Source organism: Mastigoproctus giganteus, chromosome 3 (assembly GCF_048544385.1).
Source record: "Mastigoproctus giganteus isolate SK-2022 chromosome 3, ASM4854438v1, whole genome shotgun sequence".
Classification (NCBI taxonomy): domain Eukaryota; kingdom Metazoa; phylum Arthropoda; class Arachnida; order Uropygi; family Thelyphonidae; genus Mastigoproctus; species Mastigoproctus giganteus.
In genome coordinates this window covers 39,003,463-39,025,797 of record NC_143577.1, presented here as the reverse complement: position 1 = coordinate 39,025,797, position 22,335 = coordinate 39,003,463, and the positions used below count along the sequence as shown (strand labels likewise).

At 36.3% G+C, this 22,335-nt stretch overlaps 1 protein-coding gene across 1 annotated transcript in view; it reads right to left on the bottom strand.

Moving 5' to 3' along the window:
* Positions 1 to 1,730: 1,730 nt before the first annotated feature.
* The window catches only part of LOC150087892 (nose resistant to fluoxetine protein 6-like), a 40,812-nt gene continuing 20,207 nt past the window's right edge, over positions 1,731 to 22,335 (bottom strand). The window contains exons 3-15 of the mRNA XM_090370498.1: positions 21,099 to 21,213; positions 17,629 to 17,722; positions 15,326 to 15,420; positions 14,711 to 14,881; positions 14,450 to 14,543; positions 9,927 to 10,010; positions 8,975 to 9,140; positions 8,362 to 8,441; positions 8,096 to 8,218; positions 5,482 to 5,602; positions 3,973 to 4,159; positions 3,496 to 3,638; positions 1,731 to 2,043 (exon numbers count right to left, since the gene is read on the bottom strand). Of these exons, the coding sequence (XP_090226624.1) occupies positions 1,813 to 2,043; positions 3,496 to 3,638; positions 3,973 to 4,159; positions 5,482 to 5,602; positions 8,096 to 8,218; positions 8,362 to 8,441; positions 8,975 to 9,140; positions 9,927 to 10,010; positions 14,450 to 14,543; positions 14,711 to 14,881; positions 15,326 to 15,420; positions 17,629 to 17,722; positions 21,099 to 21,213 (1,704 nt within the window). The 3' untranslated portion in view covers positions 1,731 to 1,812. The remainder of the gene's footprint in view (positions 2,044 to 3,495; positions 3,639 to 3,972; positions 4,160 to 5,481; positions 5,603 to 8,095; positions 8,219 to 8,361; positions 8,442 to 8,974; positions 9,141 to 9,926; positions 10,011 to 14,449; positions 14,544 to 14,710; positions 14,882 to 15,325; positions 15,421 to 17,628; positions 17,723 to 21,098; positions 21,214 to 22,335) is intronic.

The following is a 22,335-nucleotide window of genomic DNA, read 5'->3' as shown; positions in this document are numbered from 1 at the left end:
CGGTTGTTTCTAATTAGGGCCAAAGTAGGGCCTTTGTTGGATGCGTTTCTAAGAAGATATTTACCAATGTAGATAACTGTTCGAACTAAGAATTGCCATGTGCTTAGCAATAGCTTTCGCATATTCTCTCTTTATATTTCAGTAAATGTTTTTAAACCTTCTTACTTCTGTCTTGGGCCAAGATCTTCTGCGCTGAAAAGTTTTCGTGCTTTGTGAATGCGCTTACGCAATATTGAAAGTTCATTAGTCCACCAAGGAACAGTATTAGGTTTGAAGGCTTCTTTTAATTTGCAGCGCAAGTGGTAGCACGAAGGAAGGCCGCTTGCACATAAAAGGTGTACTGTACTCATGTACTGTACATAAATTAATAGAATTTTGTTTCTCAGAATGAAGTCTTTTCTGTAGAATCACGAAATTTTTGTCTATTTAAAGTGGTTAATGGAACACCTTCTGATATCCTGAGGGAGAGAAGCATGTAATAAGGATGTAGGTTGTAGACACAGATTGAAAGTAATTGCGCTGTGATCACTATTGACAAAATCTTCATGTACAGACCAATGTGCGATTCTACAGTAGATGACAGTCCTGCAGTCCTGATAGTGACATCTGTATTGGATTCTTCATGCGTATTATAAAAAGTGCTGCTCTGATTAGGAAGATTATGGGCATGCAAAAAATCTTCAGGAAGCCTGCCCCTGTTATGTAAAAGACCACTGTACCACATAAATGGTTTTCCTTTGGAATTAGTAGTTATCAATCTATTTGCCGGATGAAGAGTGAGTAAGAATTTTTTCAAGATAATTGAGTGACGTCTATCGGCAGAAGGAGGGCAGTAGATTGAAATCAAGAAACAGTCAAATCAACCAATACATTGACAGCACATGGTTCTAGTTTCTAGTTTTATAATATAACTTTTTCTAGTTTTATAATATAAAACAGTAAATTTCTAAATATAGTAAATTGAATATTTAAATTTTAAATATTCAATTTTACCTACCAGCCAAAGAGATCCCTAAAAAAGATCGTAACCGGCGCCTGAGCAGTAGCGTACACGTTAAATAAAAAGCAATATACTTTCTTTAGTGGAGCAGTGCGTTTTATTTAGAGTAGTGCAATATCAAGACAACTCGTGGCTCAAACCAACATACAGAAACAAGGCTATTCCCGACGTGTACAATGAAATTGTAATATACAGTATATAAATAATGCAATGAAATAATAAATGATAAAATAAATAATTTCTTCCTTATAACAGTTTTCTGTAGTAAATATTATCTTTATTTATAACAAATTGTTGCATGCAAATATATTTTTTGTACACGTCACCATTGTCAACATCTTTGTGTTTTCCCAACAGTTGTTGTTTCTTCACTCAGGCCACCTGATGACAAATTACCACAGGAATATTGGAACGTTACCAAATTATTTAAATAGAATTATTCTATTTAAACCATTTAAGAATAATTCACGTGATTTACTAGTTCCTATTTTGTTGACTGTTCCAGAAAACGAGAGGAAACCTATTCTAGAAGATTCGTTTTGTTTAAAAAATAATATTTTTAATATACTGATTTAAATATAATTAAAAGATTTCTCATAAAGAACGTCTAAAAAAAGAAAATTAAAATGGCACGCTTCTTTGTTGTATTTATATTTGAATTACACCCGTTAATTCGAAAGTATAATCCATTTTAAAATAATAAATTTTGCATTTTACAATAACGATACCGAATTTAATCAACATTTAAATCACGATGGACTTAATCTTTTATTTGACTGAGTAGTTTTTCAAGGATAAATAAAGTATGTATTTCACAATCGAATGGTAAGATTATTGTCGAAAACAGGAACAGTCTTATCATAGTTCTCTGCTAATTTGATTCCATGGTTCGTGTGGCTCACAGAATTTAACGGTGGGGATTTCTTTATCTTTTTAGGTGACATTAAAATTTTTTCCAGGGACATAAATGGGGATTCGAAAGCAATGCTCGCTAGGTAAGCTAGACCAGTGGACATCACCAGATGTCCAAAATGATGAGTCATCTAGAATCAAAAAAAAAAATTAAATTTTAGTTTAAAAACCATGTTAATTGAATTTATAGAAAAAAAAACAATTTAAAAAACATATAAAAATATTACCTATAATGTATTAAAATTAATATTATTAAATAATATTAAATAAAATGTAAATGATAATAAAATATAAAATAATATAATATAAAAATCATCCTTATTTTCCAGTCATGGTCAACGAGACCTTAATTTTGAGATGATGGCCACAACCATACTGATCTAGGGGTTGTATTTAATCCCAGGCTACAGCTCTACAGATGTCTTTAAGCCCTTAACGTCAGAATGTTTAAAGTAAAACAGCATATATCAAGATAAATCCGATAATAAGATCCCCAACGTTATAATTTAAAACATTGCGGATCTTATTATTTTAATTAATTTAATGGTGACAAAGTATAGAAAACACATCCTGGCCAGATTCATTGCATAACTGATATTTCTGAACCATTGAAGCAGTTATTGATGTGGAAATCAAAACTAGTAAATAAATAAATAAACACTATTTTTTGATGTCACCTCCTAATAACCCAATGCACTTTTCCAGCAATGCTTCAGATTCATGGTCCCAGTTTTGTAGTCACGGCCTTGAAAGGTCCTTGAAAAAACAAGTGAAGCCGCAATTACCTCATCATTCGATGCAGATTTCCTTCCAGGCAAGTTGGTTTTTAGTTTCAAGAATAGGCGGAAATCAGATGGAACTACATCTAGAGAATATGGTCGGTGGGCCAACATTTCATAGACATTCTGATGAAATGCAGCCATGGCAACAGCCTATGTGTGAACAGCTGCATTGTCTCGGTGAAACAAAACACCTTTAGTTAGCTTTCCTGATCTCCTTGACTTCACCGTATCTCGCAATTTATTTACAAAGTTAGCATATCATTCTCCATCTATTTTTTCTCCATCAGATGATAATCTACCATTATTCTCCCAGAAGACAGATGCCATGGCCTCGCCTTCCAATGGGTCTGACTAGTCCTTCTTTGGAGGTGGTGACTGATCATATTTCAGTTGTTTTGATTGCAGTTTTGACTTTGGTTGGTAGAAAAGAAGCCACGTTTCATCCACAGTTGCATGTCTGGCCAGAAGTTGCAACGGATCTGATTGATAACAAGCAAAAATTTACTTTGAAGTTTTTGAATCGAAGACCTTTCTGATCTAGGGAAAATTCTGCTAATATAAACATCATGCCTTCATGAATATAGGTGACTCTTTTTTTGTAAAGATATTTTATTAAGGTCGGATGTTCAATTTTTATATTTATGCAGTCATAAACTTCGTATATCACAAAAGGTGGCTCTCTTGAACGCGGTAATCTTTCTTTAAAAAACAGACACCACTCTATGCTTAGAAAATCGTAGCCCTAACAAAATAGCTTAAACAGCTTCAAATGTATTCTCTAAAAAAAATTGTAAAGCTTACCAGCACGAAGTGATCGAGATGAATCCTTTCATGGCTGTGAGCTGTAAAGGTCATCTGAATGAGTGGGTGGACCAAGTAAAGCATGAATGACAGCCTACTAAGAGGGATGAAAGCTTTCCAACTAAGTAAGTGGTTTATAATTCCTGTAATAAACACAAAGATATAATTTTTGTCTGTCATATTGTACTGCGTAAAATTTATTTATTTATTTTTACATTTATAACGCTTTATTTGTCAATTTTCTTTATTATGAAGAGAAACTCGATGAAACAGAATTCCAAGATGAAGAAATTAAAAGGGAAAATCGTATACCTCACAATGCTATCAGAAAGATATCAGCGCAGTTATTGATCAAAATTTTCAATAGTTCTGGTATAACAGAGAATATATACGACACCGGAAGAACAGCAGTAAGCATCGGGTTAATGAATAGTGTACAATAAGACAAAAAAATCTTCACTTGTATTGCACAGTTACCTCCGTGTCCAGTGACGCAAGCGACGACTACCCAAGCCACGCAAAGTGCCCACGCCATTTTACTCATGGACACGTACAGGGACGACACAATTGCACTGGGGATATGTCCACTGTTCCAGGGCTGTATCCCAAACACTACTGCAATTCCCAAAGCAAAACTCAAACACCACGCTAACAGCTGCACCATCTGAAAGAAACAAAAAACTGCTTAAGTAATCATTTATGTCCAATAGGTCCATATACATCCTAACTTTCTTATCTTGTGTACAGTTAAGTATAATTTATTATTATTTTGCCATTATAATCTGCATTTCCTTTTGTTAACTAGTTCTTATACGCAAACTCGTATCCAACTTGTATGGAAGACCAATATCGCCCAGACTTTACCATAATATTGTCCATAATACTGTCTTGCGCTAACCGTCAAGCATGGAGGAGGATCAAAGTTTATACTGCTGCGTGTATAAGAATAGTAGAATCCACCACTGCAAGTTTAAGATAGTTCAAGATTTATTTAAATCTATACCATGTAAATACAAGCTGTTTTAAAAGCAAAGAGTGGCCCATGTCATATCAGTGCAGAACTGTTTCCATTATTTTTTTTTCTCTCCCCTGTAGATGCCAACTAAAAACTCCTTACTGTTGAACAGTAAGGAGTTCAGGGATCCAACGTGAACAAACATTAGCAGATACATACCAATAGTCACATCGATTATCGATATTGATGAAAGTTCTGGGACAGCGTCATGTTCTGAGTTTTTTCTTCCATCTTTGAACGATTGAACCCATCTAAATATAGCGGACCTGTATGCAGCAGATTCTCCCTAGGGTTTCTGTAAAACTTCTAATATTTGTTTGTTATTTTATTCAGTAGGACATAAAATTCAATATTGGCTTGCTGTTTATTTTCCATGTCGGGTCCCATTGCTGGAAGCTGAGTGGTTAAAATTCGAACTGAGATCTTTTCTGGGAGAGAAAGGCATGAGTTCGAACCCCACTCAATGATGCGAGGAATTTTTATGAGCTTTTATCACAACGTGGCTGAGTTAGCCGGTCTCAGACAAGGTCAACCATAGTTTGTAACTCCAGATCTTTGCCCAGAAAACAGCAGAATTCAGAATATACTGACGCCTCATAGCCTTAGCTGCTTTGGCGCTTAACACACACTTAACTTGACCTTGCGGGATATGTTATCCTTACATGAGTTTCTTGGTAGTTTTCATAAAATAATCCTAACTCTGGTAGTAGCTAATCAAGGTAATTTATTTATATATTAGTGGGCGTTATTGCTTAACTAGACTTTTCGTCAATAATAGAAAAAAAAAAGTTAAATAAAATTGTAATATATCAGTAAAAATTTAATTTTAAAACATTTTAGTTAATAATAAAATAAAATAAAATTAAATTAAACTAACTTTCATCACTTCTAATGGAAAATACTATTGGGCGGTAGAATACACGAAAGAAAAGTATTGGAAACTTCATAAAAATTGAGCTTTGGATACTTACCACGTTGACCTTTACTTTTGGCTTGGAGTATATAAAATATCCAGTAGCTATTCCAACACAAACCGGTGCAATATGAGAATAAGGCTTGCAGTACATGTAAGTTCCGATATAGTATCCATCTCTGTAGGAAGAAAGTACGGTAGATTCATCCTCCATAACAAATAGGCCACTTTTGTACAGGGCAGTCGTGATTTACGCGTGAGTTGCGTTCCTGGATTTTGACTCTTTTTTTTCTGACTCTGCGTGAACATATAGCACGTTGTTTTAAATTTTATGCGTATAATAAGATTTATTTATTAGTATTACTTATAAGAGCGCATTATTTCAAAATTCATGAAGCATAAAATTTAAAATAACGACCGAGACCGCGTAAATCACGGCCGCACTGTATAGAAAACTAAAAACCAAACTGTGTTCAGACAAGATACGTGCTTTAAATGGGTGTGAAAAATATTCACGTTTTGATGGTTCAGTTTGTATCAGTATGTACCTGTATTTTCCAGTTAAATATGCTTTAGAAAAACCAAGTTTCCATCAGCATATATGGCCGACTTCCTTTACCATGTCCGTCCGTCCGTCTGCATGTAACAACTCAATTTCCAATAGATGGATTTTCATGAAATTTTATATTTGGGCTTTTTAGAAAGATTTCTCGAACTATCCTAATTTCATTAAAATGAGAACAATAGAACAATCGCATAGACTTTGAATATGCCGTATATTATATTTTTAGTGCAATTCTGGGTCAATTCGTTGCGAAGTCAAGTTTGTACTTCTCAAGAGAAACACCATTGCATTTTGACTGCGCTGTTTGGAATTGTTCTCGTCATAAAACACTTAAAAGGACAAATCAATCCTACTAACTACATATAATTAAGTTAATAGTGTCTATTTTTTCAGTATATGTATTCCTTATAAATGAATAATGATTTAACTCTTTTTTAAATAATGTTTTTAAACTGATTGTTTTCAGTGTTTTCGTCGGTCTCCATAAAAACGCAAATGTTAAAAATCAATAGAAAAACATTTAAAAGTGCTGGAATCTGTTTCAATTTAATATCCGGGTTATACATAAAACTTGGCATTCTTAAAACTGACCTAAATTTAATGTATTAATATGATTGTAGTATCAATATTAGTATGAGCCATATGGTACATGGAAGCCTGAGGGTTTTGTTGCGCTAATCAAAAACCTTAGTTCATTGAAATTTAATAATAAAAGAATAAAAATAAAATAAAATGACCTGCCTCTGCCTCCTTACGTAGGTACCTATCCAGCTTATCTTTGAATTCCCCAAATTGTTAGCCTCAACAATCCACAGAAGCAACTTATTCCAGTCAGCAACAACTCACTAGTTAAAAGAAAGCTTCTGACAATCCAATCTAAACCTCTTCTCCCCGTACGCAATTTGAATTTATAACCTCTAGTTCTGGAATCATTAATAACAGTGAAAATTTTACCTTCATTCATTTTACTTTAATCTCTCAGAGCTGTATAGATCTCAATCAGGTCCCCTCAGAGGTGCAGTCTCCACAGTATTCCAAGTCTTACAATCGCCTTATACAGTGAAATTATAACCTCCCTATTTCTACAAATATATGCTCGATAAATCACCAATAGGGCACTTGTCAATGCCCTTGCCAACTATCCTTGTCGCCTATCTATACTGCTCAAAGAACTTCATGTCCAAATCTCTTTCTGTCTCTGTTGTTTTTAGTTCAGTCCCACCAAGTGTGTAAATTATTTTGGGGTTTCTATTTCTTAAGTGTAAGGCTTTCATTTTTCTGAATTAAAAGATAGCTTCCACATTTATGACTGTCCATAAAGTTTATATAAGTATCTGTGAATAAGCTGTGCTTTGTGGTGATCATTAACCTACTCTACCGATCTTGATATCACACCCTTTTCATCGATGTCATTTAAGAAAATTAAAAGCAAGAATGATCCCGGTACTTGTTGAACCCCCACTTCCTATGTTAGCCCTATCTGAAGAATGGTTAATCACAGCCCGCTGCCTCCTGCCCAGTAAGTATTTTCCCTCTGATTCAAATATGTTCCAGCTTATTGAGTAGCTTCCCATGTGGAACTTAGTCAAATGCTTTGCTGAAATCCAAGCAAACAATGTCGAAATTATTTCCATACATCCAGCTCATGAGTAATTATCAAAATAGCAAACCAGGTTGGTTAAACATGATTTCCCTTTACAAACCATGCTGTGCTTTCTTCAGAATTTCATTCCTATCTAAACGATCCTGTACTGCCACTCTTTATTTGCCTCCTTGGTTTTCTCTACCACTGAGTGCTAGGTAGTTAACCACTTCACTCTTAGAACTGTTCATATGTTTAGGAGATACAGTGGCACTTCTCCAATCCAAAGGAATCTCTACAGAGTCCTTAGACGTCCTCATAATTAACCTCAATGATTAATTATCAGAGCATCACAGATTTTTACCGCTTTACTTTGTTCTATATTAACTTGGAGGGGGTAACGACAAACGCAACATATAAAGATATCGCTGAGAATATTGCACCTTAATTTCTTGAAAATATCATCAACTGAGCGGATATGTGCTATTTGTTACATGCAGGAAGATCTTTAATGATTATACTTACCTGGGATCCGGATAAACCGCAAGGGGTAGCGGAGGAAGATTGTATATATAGTTAATATAGAACGTCACCACCATGGAGACAACCATGACAATAAAATTGATTGAAAGAGTCAAAACTGGCCACCTGAAATGAAAGAAATTTGAAAGATATTTGCCAATGAAATAATCCCATAAGGCTTTACTCGCCTGATGAGGGCCTACCATTTGTATAATTCTATAAATTTCTGTACAGTGTGGATTTTAAATTGTTTAAAATTATACACTTACCTCGGTAATGGAATGAGGATGGCAAGGAAGCCAATATATAGTTGCATGTCTGCAGAGAGATACCACGTGTGTTCCAAGCACTGTTAAAATCAGAAAAAAGAAAGAAACATAAATGTGATAATTGACCAATCAATAAAAAGCAATTTTCTGTTGGATCTAATAGAAAAAAAAAATGATTAACCGTTTTGCTTCTTGGTTCCAAATTAATAAATATTTAATCTTTAAATGAATATTGTTAGTTTAAATGACAATATTTAAATAAATATTTTCATTTAAATATTAATATTCAAATGACAGACTGTTATAATAATTCATATTTGTTTTCATTTTAATAAAAGCCATGATCTTCAGTGATAGTTGAAGCCGTAGCGCCATCTAACGATCAAAAGGATAATTATTTTGTGTTATTAAAACGCGCCTAAATTTTATTCAAATTTGGCTTTAAAAAAAGAAGAAAAAGGAAAATCATATACATTATTAAAAAATATAGAAAATCATTTACATTAATCAGATAATTTTTCCCTCTGTTAACTGAGCAAAACATTTGCAGAAAATGTTCAGTAAATGAATTTTTAGGTTCAGATGAGATTCATAATATTCTGAAGAATCTTACCGTTTGGGAAATATCTATCATATTATTGATGTAAAGGAGATTTTTCCACCAATTATTTTCGCATTTGTCTACCTCTCTTTGAAGATACAGTTTCCATATTGGTCCAGTTCCCAACAGAGGCAATATGATTACCGCAGCAGTAACAAACATAAAAGAAGGAGTTATCCTGTAAATAAAGCTTTTCTTTAATATATATAAATTATTTGAAAGTTGATTTATTCTTTTTCTTTCTATCCTTAAAAAAATAGTCTATGCATGGTCTGAGGATGGGTTCCGGCACGGTACCCGAAACTTTACTTAAATGTATAATGATTTAGTTAATAGCTAAATAAACTATCTTAATATTCATGAGGTATAACAGTGGTCATTAGACTAATTATAATATCATCGTATCATTCGGTATGAAAATTGTGGCGCTATCTGACGGTGGAAAGTGTAATTAATTTTGGTTAATGCAACAGTGGATTAATTTCATCGCTATTAATGAGATAAAAAAAATGGTTTTTCTCCTCTAACCTCTCTAAGCATAATGATAGCTTCTGTCTGAAGGGTTTAACGTCATTAGCAGTAGCTTTTTAGGGGTGAATACCGAGTTGTATTATTGTTGGTGCGTGTTATAAACATGGCAATTAACCCAAATGCATTGAAATCGCTAGATGATATGAGAGAAGAAATACCATAAGCCATGATTTCTATACTTAGTAAGTATATACAACAGCTGTAGTTCCTTGTAATTATTCTTCGCTATTGGCACAGTTACATACCATGACGTCTTGCTCAACGATAACCACCCAAGACACATTATTCAACACAAATGTTGCTACAAACAGAAAATCACTCTAGTGTTGCCAAACAACATATCTAACCATTCTGAGCATGAAAAAAGAAAAAAAAAAATTCAGGACAGATTTAGATTGCGTTACAGAATCAGTTTAATTGAGCAGTTGCTTACCTCCAGAACCTGCGGAAGATGTACAATGGTATGTTGACAGAAGCGTCTTTGTTCTTCATCCTCAAGTAAGAAAGGAGAAGGCCACTACAAAGAGAAGATCGTAGATAAACTTACCTGATATTAAGGTCAAAGAGTAATTGGTGTAAAAAATAGAATAAAAAATAATGTTTCAAATTGTTGTTGTTGTTGGTATTGTTGTCGTTGGCTTAAGGACACAAGGGCTACTGAGTCCAAATTGAATTTGGTCATAGTTAATTTAAGTTTCAAATAATCCCATTGAAATTTGAATAAATTTATAGTCATTCATAGAAAATTTCATAGAAATGTTCATATTATCCTTATCTTTCTAAACGCCTCTTGTATATACTCACTAACCAAACTATTATAAACCTTTTACAATTGGCTATACTACGATCAAACTTAAAGTGAATTGTGCATCAAGGTAGAAGGTCCAATGTGCAGCAAAAGACTAAAAATTTCAATACCAGCAGAACTATACGGTAACAGTTGAAGAATCTCAGATTTGGTAGTTGTGTGCCCACACGAAAGCCTCTTCCTTCTTCAAAAAATCGAAAGCTTTGACTGAAGTGATACCACGAACGCCAAGACTGGACTGTGGAACAGTGGGACAAGATCATCTAGTCTGATGAATCTTGATTTACAGTTTTTGGTACCAATGATAATGTGAAAATGTGGCGAGGACCTCATGAAGCGGTGCACCCAGACTGTCTCGTGTTCTCCAGTAATGTGGCTGAAGGTGTTATCATAGTATTGGATATGTTCTGTTGGTACGCATTGAATCTGCTGTAGTGCTTCATTTTTACCTGGTTTGCGATGGATTCTTTCAAGGCGACAACGCATCTATCCACCATGCAAAAGTTGTATGTGAATGGTTCGAGGAACACATGATACAAGTTGCAGACGCTAATATGTAAGTAAGTGTATTTAGGGTCAAACGGCACAAGGGGTTCCCCCCATCTCCGCGTAGTTTACATTGTGGGTGAACCAGTTGACTGGAAAAGCCAGAGATTTAAAAGTGTATGGACTTTGTATATGTGTGATGCCTTGTACCGTTGTTCATCTGGTCATTTAGCCGCTGGGCCCCTACTGAGGCCCAACGTTGCCCCACTTACGCCCCGTGGAGGCAGACCAGGAACCCAGTAGTCTGTTTCACTCTGGCAGGTCCTGCCACTTAATTTCCTGAGATTTCGGCGGCTAGGACCTTTAAAAAAAAAAAAAAAAAAAAAAAAAAAGACAGAAACGCGTCGACGTAGGGGTAGAATCGCTTAGTTTTGCTAGGCCAAGTTATGGGCGTAAGGTAATTTAGATATGTTAAGTTTTTGGGTAGGGCTTTCGCTAGCGTATAGATAGAGAGGGGGGAGGCAGAAGGCTGGGGGGAGAAAGACAGAAATATGGGGCCAATAGAGTAGGTAGCCCCAGTTTTCAGTGGGACATGCCCATGTCCCACCAGAGTAGAAGATATAGGATGGAGAGGAGAGGAGGACGAAAATGTCCCCCCTCCCCCCAGGGAAATAGGTTTAAAGGTGAAGGGGGCTAGAGTGCCCTCTTCAGATCGCCATATGGCTATTGGCAGCTATTGTTTCAAGTTTCTTTACTCATGGGGCAAGCTCCGTCCTTGTGCTTGTGTCCCTCATCTTTAGTTGCAGCCTTTACATTGTGCTGGCTGGTGTCTCAATAGTGGTACTTGATGTCAGTGATTGTAGATGGTGATTAATGTCCTTCTCCTGATGAAGAGGTCTTGTGCGAACTGGGATAATGCTCTATATTCATCCTCAGTATCTATGAAATGTGTGGGAACACATTTAATGACGCAGTTGTACATTCACAATACACAGATCAATATGATGCAAATCCATCACGGTTGCAGATACATTGCGCTAAGCGTCTAGGCATTGAGTGGCAAATGTCGAATAGCCTCCTACAGTATTTTCCACCGAGTCTCTTGCACCTGGTCCCACAGGATATTCGTCAACTGTGTTGGTTCTATAGATGGCGTACAATAATAATAGCCCACACGTGCTCGAATAGGGTGAAATCTGGGACATGGGCGTACTTGCAAAGAGAGTACGCCCGCGCCACCAAGACACTCAGAGGACACCGCTGCTGTATGTGTTCGGACGTTATCCTGCTGCAAAATGGCGCCAGACATTCCAGAAAAAGGGGGGGAGGCAAAGAATTCCAATATCTGGAGAAGTCAGATTGACGTTGAACACCAACGACAGCTAACTATCAAAACTGATCTCTCCCATCACAACACTAGCAGGTAGTGCAGTATGGCCTTCAACAATGTCTCTAGGATTACTGCATTCGCGACGCCATCACCACGAGTGCATATGCGGCCATCATTGTGCTCCAAGCAGAAGTAGGATCCATCTCTGAAGGCCATTTGTCGTCAACTTCTGTTTCAAGTGGCCAGTGCGCAGCACCATTCCAAGCGCTGTTGATGATGGACAGCGGTCAGGGAGAATTGATGCAATCACCGGAACGCGCCGTGACCCCTTTCTGCCAGTCAGCATGCAGTGGTTTGATAGGTGGTGTGGTGACAGACAGCCAATGTCACACCTCGTTGGATGGCAGCCAGCGTGGCTGTAAGTTCGATTTAAACCTATGGACGATCCTCCTGTTAAAGCTAAACGTAAAACTAATGCACCTGCGATGGATGGGATCTATACAATTATATTAAGGGAGGCAGCAAAAGAGATAATCAAATCTTCATCCATATTATCAAAGCATCCTTGAATTAAGGGAAGATCCCGATGGACTGGAGATGTGCAAATGTATCCCAATCCACAAAGAAGAATCAAAGGGAGATATGAGTTAATGCTTAAAGTTTGAAGATGATTCGAAGGTCGGCAAAGTGGTTAATCACGATATGCTACTGCAACAATATCTAGAAAAATTATGCGGAAGGGCTGAAAAGTGGAAATTAAAATTTCACGTTCACAAATGCAAAGTACTGCATATGAGGAGCAGTAATTCTAGGAAAAAATAACAGCTGTTTGATAATACATTGAGGCTAGTGGAAAAGGAAAAAAAAACAATTGGGGTAAATGTGTAGCTAAATATGAAGTTCTCTGAGCAGTGTATACAGGCTGTTAGGATGGCTCCTCATGGGGTTTTATCAGTAATATACAGGAATTTTTCCAGAAAGGCTAAGGAGGTGGTTTTCCCTTTGTATAAGGCAATGGTTAGGCAAACATCTTCAGTATTGTGAAGATGCTCACGGAAAAGATCTCTGCCTCCAACACCTGGGACGTGATCTGCTGGATAATTCCTCCTCCTAAGCTGAGAGCAAAGCCACAGTTGTGCTCCACCCATGGGAGATTGCACATGAGTGAAAGATTTCTTCCCACGCAATTGTTGTCGCTTATACAATCGCCAGACAATCGTTGATCTGCACCGGTTTGCCTGCGACAAGCAGTACAGGAGAAGGATCTTAACAAAAGCATGTGATATGTGCCCCACCCAGTAGGGGGGACGAATTTGAACTGTAAAATCTATCTCTGAACTGTGAAAACTCGATCTGTGTATGTCTATACTGTGAACTACGAACTCATGTAATCTAGATGTATGGAAAAGTGATTCACATGGTAGCTGTTCTTGGATTGGACTTTATTGATCCAATTTTGATGTTGCTGTAATCATTGTTATTATTAATAATTATCAGTGTTATTATTCTATATCTTATTATATTCATCCATGTGAAAACCCCTGTCAGCATGCTGTGATGGGTACAACGCATCGTATCTTTACGTACAATAAAGATTAATCTCCTTGCAGGTGCCTAGTCTCTGGATGCTGCAATTTGCAGTGAAGAGCAACGTGATTAGTGAGGGAAACAAAAAGCTGCCCTTACCGGAGAAGGCTTCAGTTCTGCAAATTGCAGCATCCAGAGACTAGGCACCTGCAAGGAGATCTGATTGAGGTACTTAAGGCTTTGAATGGATTGAGGAAGCTCAATGGTGATGGAATTCTTCCTCTTGTTCATATTAAGCGCTTGAGGGGGCATAACTTCAAATCGAGGAAGGATGGTTGCACGATAGATCTGCGAAGGTTTGCCTTCAGCCTTGTTGATTGAATCAGGGTGGTTGATAGTTCGATGGGAGTGGGTAATTTGCAGTTACTCCAACCATCCACTTCCATCTATTTTTGTGGAAGTGGGTGATTTGAGTAAATGCAAGGAAGAAATGCCAAATTTTCAAAGGGGATGTACAGGCGATATGAGAAGATTTTTTGTTGTTGTTGATTCTGTATATGCTTTCTTTCTTGAATCACTTTTTCACTACCAATACTACAAAAGTATTGTAAGATTAATAAAATGCAGGAAAAATAAAAATTTCTAAAGAATTATTCTTCATAAGTCTTTCGTAGTATGGTAGGAACTCCTGGATAATGGTTTTGTCCTTCTGAACAACTTAAATTTCATTTAATTATATAATAATAATTGAAGAGAAGGAGGTATGTGGAAATGATTTTATTTTTTACCTAACAGCATGACCTACCTTAGGAAAAAGAAGCTATCCACATTAGCAAATCCGTTGTTGATGATCTGGAAACCATATTCTTGTAATATCCCAAGCGAATTGAATAGATTTCCTATAGAAAAGTTATTTTCATCATTAATAAAGCCTTTGGCCAAGGCCCTCAATGCATTAAAAAAACCCATCTAAAATCAATGAAGCGATTACTGCCTTCTACTAATATTTACAATTACTCTCATAAAGATAATTCCTTATTCCTAAGGGTAAATGAAACATATTTACCTAGTGATTGTTTGTCTACAAAGTAATAGGTGTGGCTCATCATTATCCACGTGGTGCAGAAAACTCTAATTCCATGCACACACGCCAGTTCGTTACTGGAAATATCTGTGTTGAACAGTTTCAGAGTATTTGTGTAGGCAGAAAATGAGAGAAGTATTTTCGCTATAGTACCTGGAGAGAAAGAAAGAAAAATCAATAATATCCTTCCAACTATCCCTCCAACTTTACTGTCCAGAATGATTTTCAAATTTCAGTTTTATTGAAACATATTAAAGGGAACAAAGCCCTTGGCCCAATAGGCTACGTTTCGGTCCTCCAATGACCCTTCTTCAGACCAAATGGAGGACTAACATTTTTATTTAAGATTTGTATTTTCGTAATTTTAGTACCCCCTATTTGGTCCATAAGAGGTGTCCATGCAGGATCGTACCGTATTATTCAGTCCATCTCTGGTTCATTCATATTTTCAAAAATTTTAATGTGATTTGTAATGTAATAATCGTGCATGTACACATCACCTTATACTCGGATGCTCACATGTACTATATCAGCATATATGCAAATGTAGTATTTGGTAATATTAGTGAATTATTAATCTAAAAAAATAAAGAATACCTTCTGAATAGCAGCACACTGTTGGACAGAGTCTGAACAGAGCATCCAACGCTGTTCCCAAAGCAATAAGTAATCCTATGACGCTGAACACAGATCTGAAAGAAAATACAAAAATACACACTAGAAAAAAAAAATACTGAGCTTTTTAAAATGTATTTTTTGCATAACACGCCTATTTTTATCGTTAAGGTATTGGGAAAAAATTTTAAAAGATTTTTGATATAGAAATCCAAAGGAACATTAATACAAAATAATTCATTGGATAGACCATAGGGCTTCCATCATTAGGGGATCACAGTGATTATTAACATAGTATGAAGGGTAAGTTGCTACAATGGATAAAAGGATGGTTGAGTGGGAGAAGACAGAGAGTGGTAATTAACGGACGCTGCTCTTCGTGGACTAATGTTATTAGTGGAATTCCCCAGGAATCGGTGTTGGGCCCACTGTTGTTTTCTATATTTATCGATGATATTGATGAAGGTATATCAGGCTTATTGTCCAGGTTTTCAGATGATACAAAGGTTGGCAGGGTTGTTAATGACAGTAATGGTAGTGCGCTACTGCCAAAAGATCTAGAACATTTTGGGCAGATGGGCTGAGAAGTGGCAACTGAAGTTTAACATTGACAAATGCAAAGTACTGCTTATGGGTAGAAGTAACCCCAGAGGAACGTACCAACTGTGTGGTACTACACTTAGGGTGGTAGAAAATGAAAAAAAGATCTGGGAGTAATTGTGGAGTCAGATATGAAATTTCCTGAGCAATGCAGACAGCCAGCCAGAGTAGGTTATGGGGTATTGTCAATGATATACAGGAATTTGATAGTAGGGAAAAGGAGGTGATTATCCCTTTGTATAAGGCAATGGTCGGGCCACGCTTCGAGTATTGTATACAGGTCTGGAAGTTCATTTTATGAAGGAGGATGTATAGTTGCTAGAACAAGTACAGAGAAGGCAACAAGATTGGTGAGGGGAACGAAGGGGTCCTCCTACCAGGAGAGGCTTAAGTTCTGCAAACTGCAGCATCTGGAGACTAGGCACCTGCGATATGATCTGATTTAGGGATTGACGTTTATGGGGCTTTGAATGGATTGAGCAAACTCAATTCTGATGGAATTCTTTCGTTTGCTCAGATTACGCACCTGAGGGGCATAAATTCAAATTGGGGAAAGAGAGTTATACAATAGATGTGCGGAAATTTTCCTTTAGCCAAGGGGTGGTTAATTGCTGGAACAAACTTAAAAAAAATTCAAAATTCAAGGAGGAATTGGACAAACGTTTAGAAGGAATGGATGTGAAATGTTTTTTTTTTTTTTTTTTCTTTTTGCTGATGCTACAAAAGCTTGCTTTCTTGCATTACATGCCTCTATTAACTACGACTACTACTAATGATCTATTCGGGAAAACCAGTGTAAAAAACAATGCTAACAACTCAAATCTGAATTTTATCCTCCAGGACCTGTACCGATTCCGTGATCACAAGACCTCATCACAATGAAAAACATCATGGCAATCCCTGATAACCGTACGCATCTATCTTTCACGTGATTAGGAACCGGTCTAGGATCTGGAAGATAGAACACACATGCAATTAATTTAAAATCAGTTCTTAGGGAAAACCCCTAAAGGAAACGTCCTCTTTTAAATACGTGATTAAGAAAATCTATCTTGTTTCCTTGATTTACACTTAAATCTATATTCATACGTTCTTCTAATATGAAGATGCTGAGTGAATTCTAACAATCTTTAGATGGAATCTCTTTTATGTGTATTTTGTGTGTTGGATCCAACGGTGTGAGCAGTTTTCCTTCCCTCTAGTGTCAATGGTTTAGTTGCAGTTGAAAGTTTCATGTTTTTAAATGAGATTAAAAGCATAGGGTGACCAGGGATCTCACTGAGGATAGTGGTTTTCTGTGTGTATTCCCACATCAGCTGTAGCCGGTGTTAGCATGTCCCACGCCGTACCACAATAGGAGAACATGACGCCAGCAGGGCAGGGAAGGCTTCCATGAGGGACATGCGCCAATATCTCTTTTTCAGATATTGCCTGCAGGTTTTGCAATGTTCGAAGTCAGAAAGATCTCGATAGAACCATCCTTCCTCGCTACCACTCAAAACCTGATCACCACGTGTGCGAACTGCAATCTGATATCAGCTGTACAGTAGAATGCTTTGTGTATTAGTACTTTGTGTGTTGTACTTGGTTACGGTATGCATTAATAGAAAATGGAAACTACATTGGCGTGTGGAGACGCTCAGAAATAATAATAAAAGGAAAATAAAACGTATTATCTTTCTTACATTACTGCAATCTGTCCTTTGTTTATTACGAGCGGCTGCTTAGTCTCACAGTGGACCACTTTGGGAAGTATTCTTGCCTTCAGCATTTTGAAAACTGAAAAGGGATAGAAAAATTATTAAGAAAACTAAATCCTGCTTGAATTGGCTTAAATGAAACATTGCCATTTAAAGTTTAAACATTTTTATTGCAAAAATGATACATGCACGGAACCGAATATACTTCATTGTATTTGTAAAAAAATGTAATTATGTAATTATTTAACGTTATTTAATTTTAGCCCATACAGTTCTGATAAAGTAATGAAATGGTCAGTAACACAATAAGCCATATTTCAAGTACACTTTATAATTTAGTTTTAAAAAATAATAAATTTCAAAGTGAATATTTTTTAAAGTTGTACAACAAACAGTTTTAATATTAAATATTTTTGGTATGGATTTACAGCATTTACTCAATAATTCCATGGCCGTTCGAGAGGTGTGGCAAGTAGCTCCGTCTTGCTGAAACCAGGAATTGAATACCTCTCATCGACCTCGAGCAAAGCGATAAATTGCATTAAAATGTTTTGATAATGTTCTGATGGCAGATTGTCCTCAAAGAACATTGGACCGATAATTCTGTGTCGTGTGAGCGTACGTCAAACGCCAATTTTAATCGAATGTGCAGTGGACTTTCAAGATATGCACGGGATTGTCCGAACTCCATAATCGACATTCTGACTATTAACACAGCCATCGCTCAGATGAAATCATGCTTCATCGGAAAAATAAGGTTTGTCTAACACATGAACGTTATTTTGAACAAAGGCCCTAAACCAATTACAGTATCAGAGCCTAGCAGCATGATGGGGTCTTCATTGGTACCGTCACTTCTGGATAGCTTCTTGGCACAATACATACGATTTCTTACCAAAATAATGATTCACATAACTTCTTTGTTCAAGAGACACAACCATCTTTCTTGATAAACTGATTGTTTGATAAACTTGATAAAAGATGGTTTGATCAAGATTGATTGAGTTGATCAAGAAAGATTGTTGATCAAGATTGATTGAGTTGATCAAGATTGGTTGAGTTGATCAAGAAAGATTGTTGATCAGCTGACTGAGTTGATCAAGAAAGATTGTCGATCAGATGATTGAGTTGATCAAGAAAGATTGTTGATCACCTGATTGAGTTTAATCAGTTAAACTTAATAAGCTACCCATCCTCTACCAACGAACAATAAAATCTCGTATAACATCGAAACTCCCAATCACGAGTTGCGTTTTAAAGCAAACACACTTTACTATGTTATCGTACACTAACTTGAAATGGAATTGACCACACTTTGAATTATGAACACAGACTTAATCATCGTTGAATTTTCAAATAATAAGCATCATTTTGTCTCATAAGATAAGTGAGCCGATCTGCGCAAAACCTTTCGTCTCCTGTCTATTTCCTTGCAACTTGCAATTGTCAAGGGCATTTGTCCTCGTCAAGGGCGTCAAGGGCATTTTTAATCTACTTCAGTAAGTAGATTAAAGTTAATGTTAATTAAAGTTTACTTCCTGAAGTAAAAATTTACTTCAGGGGCTCACATCTGGTGAGTATGGGCTTTGCAAACCCAGGGTCCTGAGCTGGATATATCATTCTTCTCTTTCTTGTTTTCTTGGTGATTTCCTTCTACTCTCTCTCTCTCTCTCTCTCTCAAGGTAATGCCGGAATTTTTTACTTTTTTTTTGTCTGGCACAGCATAAGCCTCAGGATTCCTTGCACCATATGGCTAATAATAATAATAATAATAATAATAATAATAATAATAATAATAATAATAATAATAATAATAAAATGTGCGACTTAAAATTAGGAAGAAGTTATTGGTCCTTTATTTTCTTTAATAAGAAGTAAACTAGAATACCATGAGAAAAATCGATGATGATCTGAGACGGCAACTCATTTAACAAGTTGTTCTTTATTTTTAATAGGAAAAACGCTTTTTTAAAGGAGGTTTTCCTGTTTTAACTATTCGCCCTTGAGATAAGAAAACGTCTTCAAATGTGTTTATATCCGTTTCAGTTTGCTAACTCCTATAATTAGCCTGTTTTCTTCGGCTTAGAGTGCTTAATCTTTGTTTCCGGCTTAGAGTGCTTAATCTTTGTTTCCGGCTTAGAGTGCTTAATCTTTGTTTCCGGCTTAGAGTGCTTAATCTTTGTTTCCGGCTTAGAGTGCAATTTCGCTGCATCCTCCTTACATGTATTTTTTTAACAGTCAATTAAACACGCAAACTATTGAACCCTACCATACCAAAAGTATTCGGATACCCTCTCCTAATGTAGAAAATGATTCAGATGGGATATATGTAAAGCAGGAACAAATTTTAAAATGGGTGGACAGTAGTAGAGATACTATAAGCACAAATGAGTCGTGGGAAGGAGATTACTCTTTCCAAGAAGCTTAATTGTTTGATTTTCAATAGCAATTTGTGACTAAGTGTGGCAGCCAGTGACAAAACCATCATTGCTGAATCTTACGATGATGCCTTGTACTTTTCCTTGGTGTCCATACCACACTCTGGCAGTTCTGTGGAAATGGATCCTTTTCCATATTTCGGCACGATCATGCTCCCTTCTATACAGGCACTACTATAAAAAAACTTATAAGGTAAAGAAAGCCATGTAATTCGTCTGACTGACCCACAGCCCAGACATGAATCTGGTCGAACACCTTTAAGGTCAACTGAAGTCCGATGAGGGCGCGACCAACAAGTCTTATTCCAGTTGAACTCTTTTACTTATACTCTTATACAAACGACTGACTGAAAGAGGAATAGATACAAATTCCTGCTGACTGCTACAAGAAAATAATCGAAAATGTTCCATTTTTGGTTCAAATATCGACATAGATCCGAAGTGGATCGATATTGATATTTGGGTCAAAGGAGGGATCGTACCTTATTAATTTATTAAACGAAATTGTTTTTTCGAACGTGATGGCATCCTCATATTTTTTCAGAGTGGTGTACTTGTACATTACTTTGATGAGCAGTGAATTCCTGCTTGCTGCAGCAATAGGCAACTGCAGACAAGAAAAGACAGACGTAAGAAAACACTATTATCATCAATACGAAAAGAAAAAAGATAGCGTGGTAGAGCATCATTAATCTTACCACCAGCGCGCAAAATCCACCACTTGATTATAACTTCGCGTGCTTTACAAATGAGGAAGCCTTTAGGTAACTGTCCAAAACACGTAATTCTCTAAACCTAATTTTACCTTTTATTCGAGATCTAGTGAATATATTACCAATAAAATAACAGTATATGAGCAATGTTCATCCCCAGAAATTTAAGACGGATCAAATTGACCATCCAATTCCAGAAAACTCTTACTTGTCCATCAACTAAAACTCTCAATACTGTTCAACAAAATAATTTCGTTTATTATTAAATATGTTACTGTTATTCATATATTAAAGAAACACCTACTTGGTTTTATCATCTTTTCAACGTCCTCTTTGCTGCAGGTGTTAGGGAGGCAGGTACCAAATCGCAAATTTAAGTAATAAAATGCTTGGATCTTAGATATCATCTCGTAAATCAGCTAAGGTGAGAAAGTGGAAAAACCGCTACGCTTTAATTGCTTCTTTTATTACATATTTATTATAAAAATACAATGTAATCATTTATAATTTTTAGATTACAATATTGAGCAAGTTGAATCACCTTACAGAAAGTTCTATGTTTTGATATATATAAGGCATATAAGTCAAAAAGTTGTAAATAAATGTGGTATTGTAATGCTGATATATCATCGGCATTACAATACCACATTTATTTATGGGACCGATATTCATGTCCCATTTGTGGGTCAAGTGACTCGAAGTTTGAAAAAGTATGGTCGTAATGTGGCAATCAAATCATCCACTTGCCCCACCAGCATAAATACATTTGATAATTAAAAATAGAAGTGTGACAGTAATGTAATATATAAAAATATGTGTGATTAAAAAGGAATATTATTCACGTCTTCATAAAATAGTCTTTAATTCCAATAAATAAGCAGATGTTAAAATTCTAACAGTCCTGACAAGATATTTAATTTTATATCTGGCAATAGTAGACTATTTAAACAATGACTGTTTGTGATCTTATAAATTAATTTTAATCCTTGGATGTACTTTCTGATATATAGAAGTTTCATACTTAATTACACAACCACGCAAAACATTATGATCAACCCATAGGTGTTCAATTCGATTGAGGTCAGGCGAATTTGAAGGTCCATCAAGATGGTTGATACCTTCACTTTGTTTCTCGAATCATTCGTGCACAGTGCGGACTCAATGATATTGGCTTATCGTCTTCGAAGATCCCGTTTCTGTCCAGAAAAAAAAAAAAATGCAACATGGCAGGGTGCAGATGGTTTCTTGAGATCTATCGTAGACCTCACCAGTGAAACGTTGGTCCATACGCACCGGCGGTCCTAGTTCTTCCCAGCAAAATACGCTCCATATTAAGCAATCAATCACCTCCATCTGGCTGAACAGTGGGCACCATGAACTATGGGTCCATGGAGTCGTGTTACTTGTGTCACTCACAAAGGCAATTATACTAACTATGCTACCCACAAGGGAAAAATGGTACAACTGTACAAGCTGAATTCTGACAGTTTCCCCTCTTACTGATCGTGCGGAACAGGAATAAACTGTTGAATAAGTTCGGG